This window comes from Vulpes vulpes, chromosome 16 (genome assembly GCF_048418805.1).
Source record: "Vulpes vulpes isolate BD-2025 chromosome 16, VulVul3, whole genome shotgun sequence".
Taxonomy (NCBI): Eukaryota; Metazoa; Chordata; class Mammalia; order Carnivora; family Canidae; genus Vulpes; species Vulpes vulpes.
The window spans coordinates 79,260,694-79,274,621 of NC_132795.1; the positions used below are offsets into that span (position 1 = coordinate 79,260,694).

General features: G+C 41.6%; 1 protein-coding gene across 1 annotated transcript in view; it reads right to left on the reverse strand.

Moving 5' to 3' along the window:
- Window positions 1-13,928, reverse strand: part of FSHR (follicle stimulating hormone receptor) — a 167,884-nt gene that overhangs the window by 35,777 nt on the left and 118,179 nt on the right. Inside the window, exon 4 of the mRNA XM_025992753.2 lies at window positions 13,371-13,445. Within this exon, the coding sequence (XP_025848538.1) occupies window positions 13,371-13,445 (75 nt within the window). The remainder of the gene's footprint in view (window positions 1-13,370; window positions 13,446-13,928) is intronic.

The window sequence follows — 13,928 nt, forward strand, 5'->3', positions numbered from 1 at the left end:
AAAGAATGTCATTTATTCATCTTTGTTTCATGATCTAAAGTATTTTTTGTGTATATTTAGTAATGTACACGTCAAGGCAATAAGGATGTGTCCTTGCGTTTTATTTCCTCCCCGATGGGGTGAAGATTCAAGACCATATTGTCCAATGTATAGTGTATTTTGCTTGGGAAGAGAAGCCTGTAATTCTGAAGGGCTGTCAGGTGGAAATGGTAATAGATTTGTGTTGTGTTGCTCTACATAGGTACAGGATTAATAATAATAATGGTCAACATTTATTGAACATTTCCTATGCACCAGGCACCACACTAAGCACTTAACATCGATTGTTTTATTTATTCCTCTTTTCTACCTTAGGAAACAGGTATCATTACCATCCTCATATCAGAATGGAGGAGGCTCAGCTGATAGAGCTCCAGTAAGTTTCACAAAGCCGCACATAAGGAAGGCAGAGCTAAAGGTTGAATTCACATCTTTCTGACTCTAAAAGTTTGTGCTATTAACATTATCAGGCTTAGCATAATGACTGATAGTCATTCATTATGAAAGTTACCCACAGAGGAATGAATGGATTGTATCACTAAACACTTGGTTCTTTACCTCTGTAGAGGTGTCCAACTAAATGCCCGGAAGGGTTTCTTCATGAGTGGTGTGACTGTAATTTATAATAAATATTTCATGCTTGTCCCCCCTCCTTGTGCAGAACTTCTGGGTTGGTGAACATGTGGAGATTTGGGGAGAGTGGTGGGCATATAAGCCTTGAATCTTTTCCTTACCCTTGCCCTATGCATCTCCTGAGTTCTATTTCTTTCTAATAAGCTGGTAATCTAGTAAGAAAAATGTTTCTCTGAGTTTGATAAGCCACAAAGCAAGTTAGCTGAACCCAACGAGGGATCATTGTGTCTAGTGAAGTTTGGCTCACTTTCTGCTTCCATCTTTAGAGCTCTGAGGGTGCCCTCTTTAGATTACCACCTTGAGAGGTAGGGTAAGAGACTGAATAACTCTTCTGCAATTGTTTAGAATATGTTAGCCCCAGAATAAGATTCTTGCTCTCAGCTCAGCAATTGACCTTGACACATATCCATATCTGTATAGAAAGAAATCATGTGGTCTAGTGGCAAACTGAATCAAGGGAACTAAACTGAAGATAAATATTAGACAAAACAGGCCTGCATGTAAAAAATTAAAGTTTACGATGGGCTAATGTGCAGCTAGCTCTCACTGTTGATGTTATTTGTAGTTTTAATTTAGAGCTTTGTATCCGTGGTAAGGGCATATTTCAGTGTAAGAGGATATCCAAGCTGGTTTTGCCTGAGATACCAAGGGATGAGAGATGCTACATTCTGGTTGCTTGGTTCTTAACTTCTCATGAAAATTGAACAGGAAAATGCTGTAGAGATCTTACGAGAAGGGTTTCTGGGGATGATTGTGAATATACCCTTCCCAGCCCTCTCTATGAGGAACTGTGGACGTTGCCTGCTGCTTCACATAGGTTGAGAAAATGACTTGAAGACCATGTTGCAGGTTTCTTAGCAGTCTCCTCCTACTTGGGGGACATAGTGACCAGTTTCTGACTTGGGCCAAGTGAGAGGCTGGCTAAAGTAGCAATAGACCAGAGGACTGCTATTTGGGAAGTAACAGAAGTCCTAAGGGTGGGTTATGCAGTCACAGTTCTGACCCAGACTTCTCTCTTTCAGAGGACGGACTGGAAAAGATCTTTGCCTTATACTTATGTAGCACATACGATTGACAAAGCTAATGCATGTTATCTTGTTTGACCTGACAGTGAGTTTCTGAGATGAGCATAATTATGATTTTTGTCTTAGAGATAAGGGAGGCAGCGCTCACAGTGTAAAAAAGAGACAAGGGCAGCCCTGGTGGCTCAGCGGTTTAGCGCCACCTTCAGCCCATGGCCTGGTCCTGGAAACCCGAGATCGAGTCCCATGTCAGGCTCCCTGCATGGAGCCTGCTTCTCCCTCTGCCTGTGTCTCTGTCTCTCTGTCTGTCTGTCTCTCTCTCTCTCTCTGTGTCTCATGAATAAATAAACAAAATATTTTTTAAAAATTACAAGAAAAAGTCATCACTTAAAAACAAACAAACAAACAAACAAAAACAACCCTCCCCCAAGAAACCCCCAAAAGACCAAAAACACTCGTATTTCTAGATTCAAACCAGAAAGAATCATGGTTAAAACTTAGCAACTACCTTAAGTGTTAGGCAACGTTGTAAAGGCCTTCCTGTATTGAAGTCCTTTAGTCCTGCCCACACTCTAGAAAAAAAGGTAGTATTATTAGCTATATTCTATAGATAACTGAAACTTTCAAAAGTTGTTTCCTCGACTTGTCTGCTAGAAAGCAGAAGAAATGGCAGGTGAACATGGCATTCTGGCTCCTTTGCCTTTACTGTGATGTTCTTTCCATTATAGCACATTGGCTACATAAGGACTTTTAAAATCTAAAGATCTCTCTAGGTTAGATTCACTGCCAACAAAGCATCGCCAAATGAAAAGCTTTTGGGACCTTCTTAGATGCCAATGTAAGAATGATTTTATTCAAACTACCGATTTGTGGCAAGCAGTTACTATTAAAATGCATAGGGGAGTCGCAAAAGAGTTAATATTTTAAACAGTTTGCACCCTTCCTCGCAACTCATTTCTAACATTAATTATTTAGGAAGCTATTTCTTAGGTACACTTCAACTTAGCCTGAGTAGATGATCACAAGTTCCAAATGGCAAACATTAATAAGGTGTCCGTGTTGTGCTCAGAACACTGAGTATGTCCTGTTGGCTTCATCCATGCTCTACACCTTCCCCGCCGTGGTGTGCCAGAAAGTGGCATAACTGGGCTGGAGTCAGACATTCCTGGCTTCTGTTCTATCAAGTACATAATCTCTGAGTTTGAAATCCTCATTTGTAAATTGAGAAAAATACATGCATACTAGTTTTGAGAGGTGGGAAGATGAGATGAATAGGTGTTCAATAAGTATCACTATCCCTATTTCTTGTGTCCCCCTATCATTTTGTAATCCCATTTTGTGAGTTTTGGCAATTCAGTCATCATCTGTGAACCTCAAATTTACGACCTGTAAAATGGAACTATCAAAATATCTCACAGGGCTTTTGTAAGACTGTATTACTTAATACCAAGTGCAATCGCTTTTTAAGTTAGGATTCCTGTTACCCACCCCCATACCATCCATAAGGGCCTCTTCAAGTAAGCAAGTCTTGCTCTTGTTGCTGCTTTAAGCTTTAAAAGCAATCCTATACCCTGTTTCATCTTCTCCCTTTCTTTTCCTTCTTCTCAACAGCTTTTAGAGAGAGGAACATTGTTTTTCTCTTCCTTGTGTTTAAGGCTCAGAAGGGTCTGGTTGCTTGCCTACAGGTTCTCACTGGCAGGACCCAGGCTGGAACATGGGTCTATGGCTCTTCTTGGTGTCTTGGCAAGTGAATCTGTGTTCACTTGGCTCCAGTGGTTTGTTCTTTGTCCAGAGAGACCTTGATGGGTGATCTTTATTAGGAGGCTCACCTGATTTCTTCCCTGCATCCCACCAAATATCCTGCTCTCTTCCTTGCACTGCTATCTTTAAAACCCAAACTGGTAAAGGAGGAGCTCCCCACTACTTGAATGCAACATTTTTTGCAGGGTGTTTGCAATGGGTAAACACATGATTAAACCACAGTAGAACATTTTTGTAATGTCTACTGGAGATGAAAATATTCTTCCTTAGAGCATTTGTCACTTCAGTGTTCACACTCTGGAATGTCCTAATACATTCCTCTGAACACAGCAGCTGCTTCCCTTCCATTACCCAAACAGACAGTTTAAAACTCAGACCTGCATTTTCATTAAGGGCCTACTATGTGCAAACCCTGTGTGCCCTGTGGGTGCCCAGAGATTAATTAAACACAGCCCTTACTCTGGATTTTCTGACACCAGAATCAGATGGTGACCTCTCCCATCACTTCATTGTTCCCAGTCCTGAGCCACCTGATCTGCTTGCTGGCTGGTGAGTCCCCTGGGCTGCATTGCTTCTGTACTCATGCCTGGGGAGGACATCTTACCAGAGGGACATGTCAAGAGTTTGGGAGCAGGGCCATTCTGCTAGAACATGCCTGTGTTTGCATGTTTTTGTTCTTAGCTGACAACCTATGAACACACATTGTGAAAGAGAAAGATGAGGTAAATGAGAGCAGTAAGGAAAAAATGGGTCCCTCAACAAGGATTAGAGGGAGATAAAAACCAGGTGCATGAGGCCTGCACAGCAAGCATCCTCTAAAAGAAAAAAATGCAGAGTTGAGTGCATTTTTTGTGCCCTGATCTGGGGATTTAGCTATAAGGACAACCTGGTCCCCACCTTGAGAGTAGCACAGAATCTCATAACTAGACTTCTCTTGTGTTGTCCTCCCTCCTGTTCTTGTCCTGCCTGTCCTGCCCAGTGTCCTCTGCATTTTCCGGCTTCCAGGGGCTGCTCCCAATCCTTAGGGAAATTCCTGTGTTAGCTCTAATCTCTTAATGTGTGGCCTCCCCTAGGGATAATTGCAAATCTAGAAGAGTCTGCAAAAGATAAAAACACTCTTTAAACCTCCCAACATTGAGTCTGCAGTGGTGGAAGATAAGGCAGCAGTTCATTCTTTATGGAGGTGGGGCCTTGCCTGATGCCCTTCAGGTTTGCCATTGGAGTTGTCTCTCCTGCATGTGCCTGAGGGAGCCCTTGCCAGGGATCTGGCCCTCCCAAGCCAGCTCCAGAGACTGCCAGGCGCTGTCTGCTGACTCCCACTTCTGGTGTCTCCTGGCTTTTGCTGAGGCTGGCTGCACTCATGCGTGAGGGACTGAAGTGGTTTCATCCTATGGGATGCATCCTATGGCCGTCCTTTAGTTCCAAGAGTTGAGTTTCTGCTGTTACTAACTTAAGAGTAAATCTATAGCTGGTTTAAGTTCTTAACGTACCAGAAGGATCTCAGCATTTAAAAGGTCTACACGAATTCTGTGTGGAAGAGGAGCCTGATCTGGGAAATACAGTGTTTGGCAGGATGCTGTATTTTCCTTTCTGGTAGAGAGAATTTCTCCTTCCATACAAGGTTCTTCATGCTGAATCTGAATATGCTGAACTACGGACCGGCAGTGACACTGGAAGCCCCAGATTTGTGAATATATAGTTTAGACACTAAGCACTTGAGAGAAGAGACTTAGAGGACGTAGAGTCCATTTTCCTCTTTTCTTTTTAACCTCTTGAAGCATATTATTTTCATTTTGTGGATGAAGAAACTGATCCTAAAAGGATCAGTCCTCATTATCAGGGGGAAATGGGAACCATTGAGGAAGAATAGGGACGGAGCTTCACGCAACTCATCTGGGACCTGTTTCTCTCTGAACCCTCTCTAGACTTTTCTTTACATCTGACTTCTGGTGATGACATTCAGGCTTCATTTAAAAATTAATGAGGTAAGGACATGCTTACCTCACAAGAAGGTATAGACTATGAAAATATAATTCAGAGACTCTGCCAGTAGATTGAGTATGGTTACCTAAGTGCTTTGGAGTGGATCCCATGGGACTTATCTCTCCCTCTAGAAATCTCCAAACCTGGAGTCTATCTTTATCAATTCTTGGGTTTCACACTGCCTTCTCTAGGCCTCTCTTACAAAAATGGAAATTCCTCTAGAAAGAAGAACATCACGACCCCAACATGTTGATGTACACTGATGGATCAAGTAATAGTCTTGCTGATGGAAAGACAAGTTGCTTGTAGGAGAAAACACAGTCAACAGGTTAGAGGAATGAGGAGAAGAGGTGAGCAGTATGAAAACCTCACCTTCTTGATGATCAGGCCTTTGGTCAAGAGAAGGTTCTTGCCCTCCTTGAGCTGCCATGCTCAGGCAGCAACCTCACCCTGAACATCATTTCAGAAGAAAAATCTGACCCTATTTTCCTAGCATTGACAATGGCAGCAAAGTTGCCTCAGCTAGACACCTAACTGATAAAAGCAACTGTATAATTTCCATTGTGCCCATTTTTGTAGTCACGATGACATCCTTAGATCCTTACAACACTGACAGCCAGGGAGATAGCTAATAATTCCTTTCCAATAATCACCAGCCCCTGTGTAAAAGGACTTCTGGCCCCATATGCAGGATGGTTCTATGTGGGAAGTACTTAGGCGAGGCATGGGGGAAGGAAGACTTTGTGGGTTATTAGAGTTGAGGGGCAAAAATCACCATCATCACTTGGGTCCATGTCTGACCTAGAATTAAATCACATAGCAATGATTCTTTTTAGAACTGTGTCCCTTGTTGAACATGTCTCCCCAGTCCTCCAGGTGCCACCATTACTGTACCCTGGAATTATAGCAGCTGCCCCTTAGAAGGTCTCCCTTGAGTGTATAGTCTGTACCTACTGGCCAATCTACAGTCCAAATAATTGTCATCTTTTTGCTCTGCTGCTCAAAATCTTAGAGCTTACTCTTTAGTAGTAGGCCTGAATTCCCCTCTCTTAATTTCTTTTTTCGAATCTTACCAAACCCAGTCTATCCTAATGCAGTTCTACTCCTCAGTGTGTAGCTTCTTTTGAGTTGGGACTTAGTTTCTTCCCCTCCTCTGCCTACTTCATGGTCTTTTCACCTTATATGCATTTGCTCATCTCTTCCCACCCCTCCCTGTCACAGGAAGTCCCTCTTTTCTGTCTTTCCAAATTTTATTTATCCCTTAGGTTGCAGCTAAGTGCTCTGATTACTGCAGCCCAAAGTATTGGGTCAGTCCTCTCATTTATGACCAGTACCACACAGCTCTACAGATGTGTTGCTCCCAGCGATTAATGGATGCCAGCTAACCTTTCTCCACCAAAGACTGAGCAGCTTGAGAGCTGTCCACAGATGTCTCCTATATTTCTCACAAGGCCATGCCCTCCATCCTTTTTCAACCACCCCCTTTATAAACTATTACTCTCTACTTGGCCTGCATTATCTTTCTTTATACCACTAACAACACCTACCATTATCCAGCATTGTTTCTTCTACTAGAATATAAGTTCCATAAGGGCAGAGGCTTCATCTATCTTGCCATCCTTTGTATACCCAATAACTGCTACAAAGCCTAGAATATAGTAGGACTTCAGTAAATGATTGTTGACTGATTGAATGAATGAGTTTTTATTTATTGGCCAATTCATATCCGAAGTGATGGAGGAGAAAAGGGGAGAACCAATCCTTTCCACTATGTATGTGGCTGCCATACTTCTAAAACTGAACCCTCAGATGGTCCTTTTCCCATCAGAAAAGAGAGCCAAACTTGGCTGTACACCCATAATACTCCAATTCATAGAAGTATTGCACATTCCTGTCAGGAGAGCCCTGTAATCAGGGTCTATAGGCAAGTCCAGCTTACTGCTACAAAATGCATGGACTTTTACTACGCGGCCTACTTCATGGATTGCTGTGAGGTTCAAATGCAAGAAAGTATAACAAAAAGTGTTAAATTGTAAATCAAAATAAAAATGGGAAGCATTAGTTGACCAGCTGGTGGTGTGAAGAACTGGAATTAATTTTTATGGAGATGGCAAGGGATATTGTGGACAACGAGTATTGAAAATAAACATTAAAAGGCAGAGTTAGGAGCTCTCCAGTAGAACACTGAAAGATAATGGCAGTTTTGCTTGTTTGGAAGACCTTTCTAGATACGTCAGAAGTTCAGTCAGAAGGATGCTTTTTTCCTTTGAGAAGCAAAAATGATGTATTTCCACATTTGAATACTGGTCAGTGGATCCTTTCCGAAAGAAAAAGTTAAAAAAGCTTTCAAAAACGTTAGGAATATTGATGGGGGTGGAATATCCCACCATCATCACTATTGTCATCAGCATCTCAAATGAATCCTTGCCAATGATCTTGAAAGGTAGATATTACTTTATTTTCTTTCTTTCTTTCTTTTTTTTTAATTTAAGCATAGGGGAGAACTGTGGAACAAAGATAGATGAAGTCACTTACGTGGACTCTCTTAGCTAGTAAATGACAGGGTCAAGAACTTAATAAGAATTGTTAACACTTATTAAGAATTGTCTAAACATCAGTCTTTGTTCTTAGTGACTTCTTTAATATAATACAAAGATGCAGGTTAATGTTATTCCTGGCTTATAGAAAGGAAGACTGAGATTGAGAAATAAAACCATTCCTTAAGGTCACACAACTAGGAAGGGCAGGAGCCAAGACCTAAGCCTAGACAGGTGGCTCTGGAGCCCATGTACTTCTACACTACTCTGTGCTGCTGCCTGAGTCCCTAGTATCTGTTCTTTGAGATGTCCAACATATGGTTCAACTTTTATAATCAGAGAAGCTATTTTCATTACTCCTACTAAATAAAATGAGGGAGGAATACAGAACAGAAAGTGAGGGATTTAAGGGAAGGATGGGGAAGAAACAGCCTGAGTTGCTTAGGTGAGTTCTAATGAAGACTCTCCTGGAATTATTCCTGGCTGGAGAAAGCAGATGGTGTGGCTGCTGTTAACAGGGATCCTAAGGAGGGTCTAACAAGCCTGCCTGTGAGTAGAAGATGGTTGTCAGTTGGGGAGGGGCCCTACCCAGCTGTGTGAAGGGTTTGCTAAAATGGAATTAGGGCTTATTGAGAAGTAAAGAGCAACATCCAGCTGCCTGAGAATTACATTGACAGGATGCAAAGGCAAGAGAATATTGTGTAAACCTTATTTACAGATCAATAGATAATCTTTCATACACAAAAGGTCAGCTCCAGGAAGGCAGAGCAGTAAAGAAATATAGCCTGCAAATACAATATTGACTTAAAATATGCACCCAGATGAATCCTTTGATGTATATTCTTCTAGTCAAAGTACATTTCTTTATTCATGAGTTTTTTCTAACCAATTTAGGTTCCTCAGTGAGGTATGAAGGCAGTGATGAAGAATGTTGATTTCTAGTTGTCTTGAATTCTGTGCCATCAAATGACGAGCATGAAATGGAATCAATGCTGAAAATTTCAGAACATTTCTGTGTGTGTGTGTGTGTGTGTGTGTGTGGCAATTAGGATGCTCAAGTCAAATGGAAACTTACCCCTAACCCCTTGTAATTTCCTGCTTTCGTGGCTGTGATAATAAACATTTATCCTGGCTTCAGGAAAATAAACAACTATTCAATCCTCCTGGTTCCCTCTGGATTCCTTCATCCATTTTGTGTTTCTCCTTTGCCTTGAAGCAAGTAGTTCATCATCCCAAAGAGTATCTGAAATCGTTGCCATCCACCTCTACCTGGCTGCTGGATTGTAAGGCCATTTATGACTGCTGCTCAGACACAAATAAGCATGGAAGGAAAAGGAAGCTTTACTGGGCTTTGTTTCCATTATAGACTCTTTCAGATTAGAGGTCCAACTAATTTAGATCCCTTATCAGTATGGAAACTTTTTCAAAGGGCCACAGTCTGAGCCCTGAATAGAAGTATTGCTGGTAGAAGTGCCTCTGGAGTGCAGAGTTGATATGGTTCCCAGGGTCACCATATGCCACATCTGAAGGAAGAAAAGCCCACTCTTGAAAAGCCCACTCTTGGCAATAAGTCAAAAGACTTAAGATGGACAACTCTTCCTCTTAACTTCCTGGTGGAGATCAGCAAGGCAGTGGATGTGAAAGAACTTTACACACTGTAGAATTATATAAATATTTTTTTCAGAGTAATAAAGGAGGATACTTTGACAATGACACAGTTCCTCCAAACTGCATACAAATTCTTTTCTCAAATGCGCTGAGAACAGTAACCTCCTCTTATGAAAGGATGTGGCTGGAATGGGTCACCTACAGCTTTGTCTAGACTGGTCGGGGAGCCAGGCGGGACTGGGGACTGACTATTCAACCCTTCAGAGTGAGCAAAGGACACAAAGCAGAGGCTGGATTGATGACTGATGGCATAGATTTTAGCTTCTTTCAGCATCAAAGTCATAGCCTGGCCCCTCTATTTGGTCAAAGTTTCCATTCCTCCCCCCCCAGGGCTATTCCTTCTATGCCCACATCTTCCCAGTTCCTCCCCAGGTCTAATCCCCTAGAGGGAAGGCTGAGGGTCCTCATTAATACGAGTGAATGGTGTTGACCACAAAGTGTGGCCCAATGATGGGTCTAATTCTGGATCTCTTGATTTAAAACTTGGCAATGATTCCTCATACCTTATTCACCTACTCCCAGCCCACCGTTCTGACTACTATTCATGCTGTTATTATCAAGGGCTATGGAATATGCATGTGAAGGGATGGTTTTCTTCTTGGCTCTGTTCTCTGTAGGAGTACTTTTCACTTCACCTATGAGTGGCCGTCATCCTGCATGCCCTAATGTGATTTTATTCTGTTATTGAAGATTCTATGGCTCCCATATTCCACTCAGACTCTTTTTAAGTGTAAAGGGAGAGAAAGAAGGGAAGATGACAGTTGGGAAAGAAAGCAAAAAGGATTGAAAGAAGCCAACTGGGTAGTAGGCACTAATAATTTTCTTTGTATAATTATTATTTCTTCTTCTTTTTCTTTCTTTCTTTCTCTCTCTCTTTCTTTCTATTTCTTTCTTTCTTCTTTCTTTCTTCTTTCTTTCTTTCTTTCTTTCTTTCTTTCTTTCTTTCTTCCTTCCTTCCTTCCTTCCTTCCTTCCTTCCTTCCTTCCTTCCTTCCTTTCATGGAGCAGTACAGAAAAAAAATTATATATGATGGCAGAAGGTACTGGATTCCAGGTGGGATACTGATATTTATTAGGTAGATAGCAAAGTTTTCTAAGCCTCCGTTTTCTTATCTGTAAATAGGGTAAGATTATGTCTGTAAAAAACATTTTGAAAATTGTTTTTCAATATACAAACTATAAATAACTATACAAACAAGAATGCCTGGGTGGCTCAGTCAGTTAAGTGTCTGACTCTTGATTTTGGCTCAAGTTGTGATCTCAGGGTTGTGAGATCAAGCCCTGCATTGGGCTCCATACTGGGCATAGAGCTTGCCCAAGATTTTCTCGCCCCCTCTGCCCCTCCCCCTTCCTGCTTCTGTGCTCTTTCTTTCTTTCTTTCTTTCTTTCTTTCTTTCTTTCTTTCTTTCTTTTTCTTTCTTTCTTTCTGTCTTTCTGTCTTTCTTTCTTTCTTTCTGATGAAGTTATAGGCTTTTTTAAAAAAATTCTAAGACCGATGCCTTTTTTGTTATGCCATATTTCTTCCACTGTTATGTGTCTAATCCAGGTTTGCCTCTGCAGACAGTATAGCAAAATCCATTTGGGGAGCCAAGCCTCCCAAGTCTGAAACTAGAAGAGGTCATAACCCTGACTTCTGAGCATGACTGCCTACACTTGTGGGGCATAGTGCAAAATGAAATGCAGGGCTCTTTGTTAAAAACATGTTTAAGCATTTCAAGACAGTAACAGCAGGGAATTAAACGCAGTGGGGGGCCCTCTGGGTATGGGGTGCTTTTGAGCATCAAGCCCTATGTGACTGCAAGGGCAGTGAAACTAGCCCTGCCTCTGACAGTAACTCAGGAATTGACAACCTTGATTATTTCTCAGATCCTTTCCAGGGCTCCTGTCAGGGAGAGGAAGTTCCATGTCATAGACTCTGTTCTGTTATATCTTTTATTCCCTTAGTCACTCAGAACTCACTGTATTGTATACAATGGCCGAGTGTTGCTCATTGTACCTACTAACTCCAGTTCTTATGGATAAAAATTGAGGATTAGTCAAAGTATCACTAGCAGCTACTACTAATATGAGCATTCACCATGTGACAGGCATAGTGTAAAACTTTTTACATACTTTAAAATGGTTATAAAGATGTCCTCTATTCTCTATCCTTCCTTGCATTGACACACCTTATTTTGTGACTTTGCAGCTTTTTCCATAAAAAAAAAAATAAAGTCTATTTCTTTACCTCTTGAATCAAGGCTGGCCCCATGAGTTCCTTTGGCTAATAAAATGCTCCAGAAGAGACAGTGTACTAGTTCAGGGTGTAGATCTCAAGAGGCTTAAAAGTTTTAGCTCTCTGTTGGGACCCCAAGACCCCAAGACTGCCATTAGAACAAGTCTTTGTTAGCCTACTGAAATGAGCATCACTTTGTGGAGACCTGTCATCTCAACTGAGACTATCTGCAGCAGCCAGCCACCAGTTGATCTGCCACCAAACTGTAGTTACTTAAGTGAGCTTAGCTAAGGCCTGGCGAAGAGTCCAGGCCGCAGATCCATTCCACAGATCAACTCAGACAGGTGAGAGGCAATAAATAGCTGTTGCTTTAAACCTTTTTTTTTGGCAGGGGTGGGGTTGATACATTATTATGTTATAGGTAACAGATATACATCTATCATTACTATTATTTCCATTCTTGTGACAGGGAAATAAACTTTGAGAGATTAAGTTCTAGCCTATGAAAAGTAGCTAGTGAAGGGGCTTAGTGTGACTTCTAGCCCAACTTTTGTTTTTTTTTTAAGATTTATTTATTTATTTATTTATTCATGACACACACACACACACACACACAGAGGGCGGGGGGGGGAGGGAGAAGCAGGCTCCATGCAGGGAGCCCGATGTGGGACTCGATCCCGGGTCTCCAGGATCACGCTCTGGGCTGAAGGCGGTGCTAAACCTCTGAGCCACCGGGCTGCCCTACTTCTAGCCCAACTTCTTATGTGGCATTTTATGGGGTCCTATCCTAGTACTCTGGGCTCTGTCAGGCACTCAGCTATTTTGAAAGCCATTTAAATGGAAGAAGCAGGGTTTTTGCTGACGGGGCAGGCCCAAAGGATGGAGCTCAAACACTAGGAATCTCTCTGCTGATACAATACCATGTCTATTATTAACTAAAACTCACAAAATAAATCACTGTAATGTATCAAAGAAAAAATGCATATGTGCAGAACAAAAGAGATGATGTCTTTGAGGTCGAGGTCACAGCTAAATGCTAGCACAAATTCTGGCTGCATCTTATTAACACTAAATTATGACTGAGTTCTGCAAGAGGTCCATGTGACAATTCCATTAATGCAAATGGCATGGCTTATGATGTCTGTTTTGTAAATGAAAATAAAAATGCAATTATATTAGTGGAACTCACTTATTAAGCTAAAATAAAATCCGCCGGGGATTCCCGGGTGGCTTAGCGGTTTAGCACCTGCCTTTGGCCCAGGGCATGATCCTGGAGTCCTGGAATCAAGTCCCACATTGGGCTCCCTGCATGGAGCCTGCTTTTCCCTCTGCCTCTCTCTATCTCTCATGAATAAATAAATAAAATCTTTTTAAAAAATCCACCAGCAAGTGTTAATCCACATCTTTTATAAAAAACTGTTGCTCCCCGGAGTAGCAAGTGGACATTTTACTAAAACAGGAATACACAATTTGTTTATAGAGGGGGCACCAGAATATCTATAAAAGTTCTTACAAATATCGTAGGTTGGGAAGGCTCTGAAAGGCATCAGGGTCGATGTATAGCAGGTTGTTGGCCTTTTCAATTCTACTGCAAAACAGAAGAACATGCACATGAACTAACATTAAGAAATGCTGTAGTATTTTTCACATTATACAAAGAGTATATCAGTCATTCACCTACTTATCCATCTATCCATCCATCATTTTAACAAAAAGTTGAGACTGCATGCAGTGCTTTTACTACACCAAACTGTACACACTAAGTATTAACCCATTTTTCTCCCATAACTAATGTCCTCTTGCAACCTGTTAATCATAGCCAAACAAAGCACTGGTTGACTGGGTCCTTTTCACTCAGTACACTGCATCTTGAAACCAGTAAGTGTCTGAGGAGGCAAAGAGGGCAGGGATGAGACTTAGGGAAAAAAAAAAGGAAAGAGGCAAAGGAAAACAAAGGTCACGTGAAAAGCAGTGGACATCTCTGATTTTAACCAGCACAGTAGCTGGGAATGTGCTGGTGATTTCCTTCCAGCTATAGACAGGTTGCTCTCACAGTTCCTGAAATGTGGTG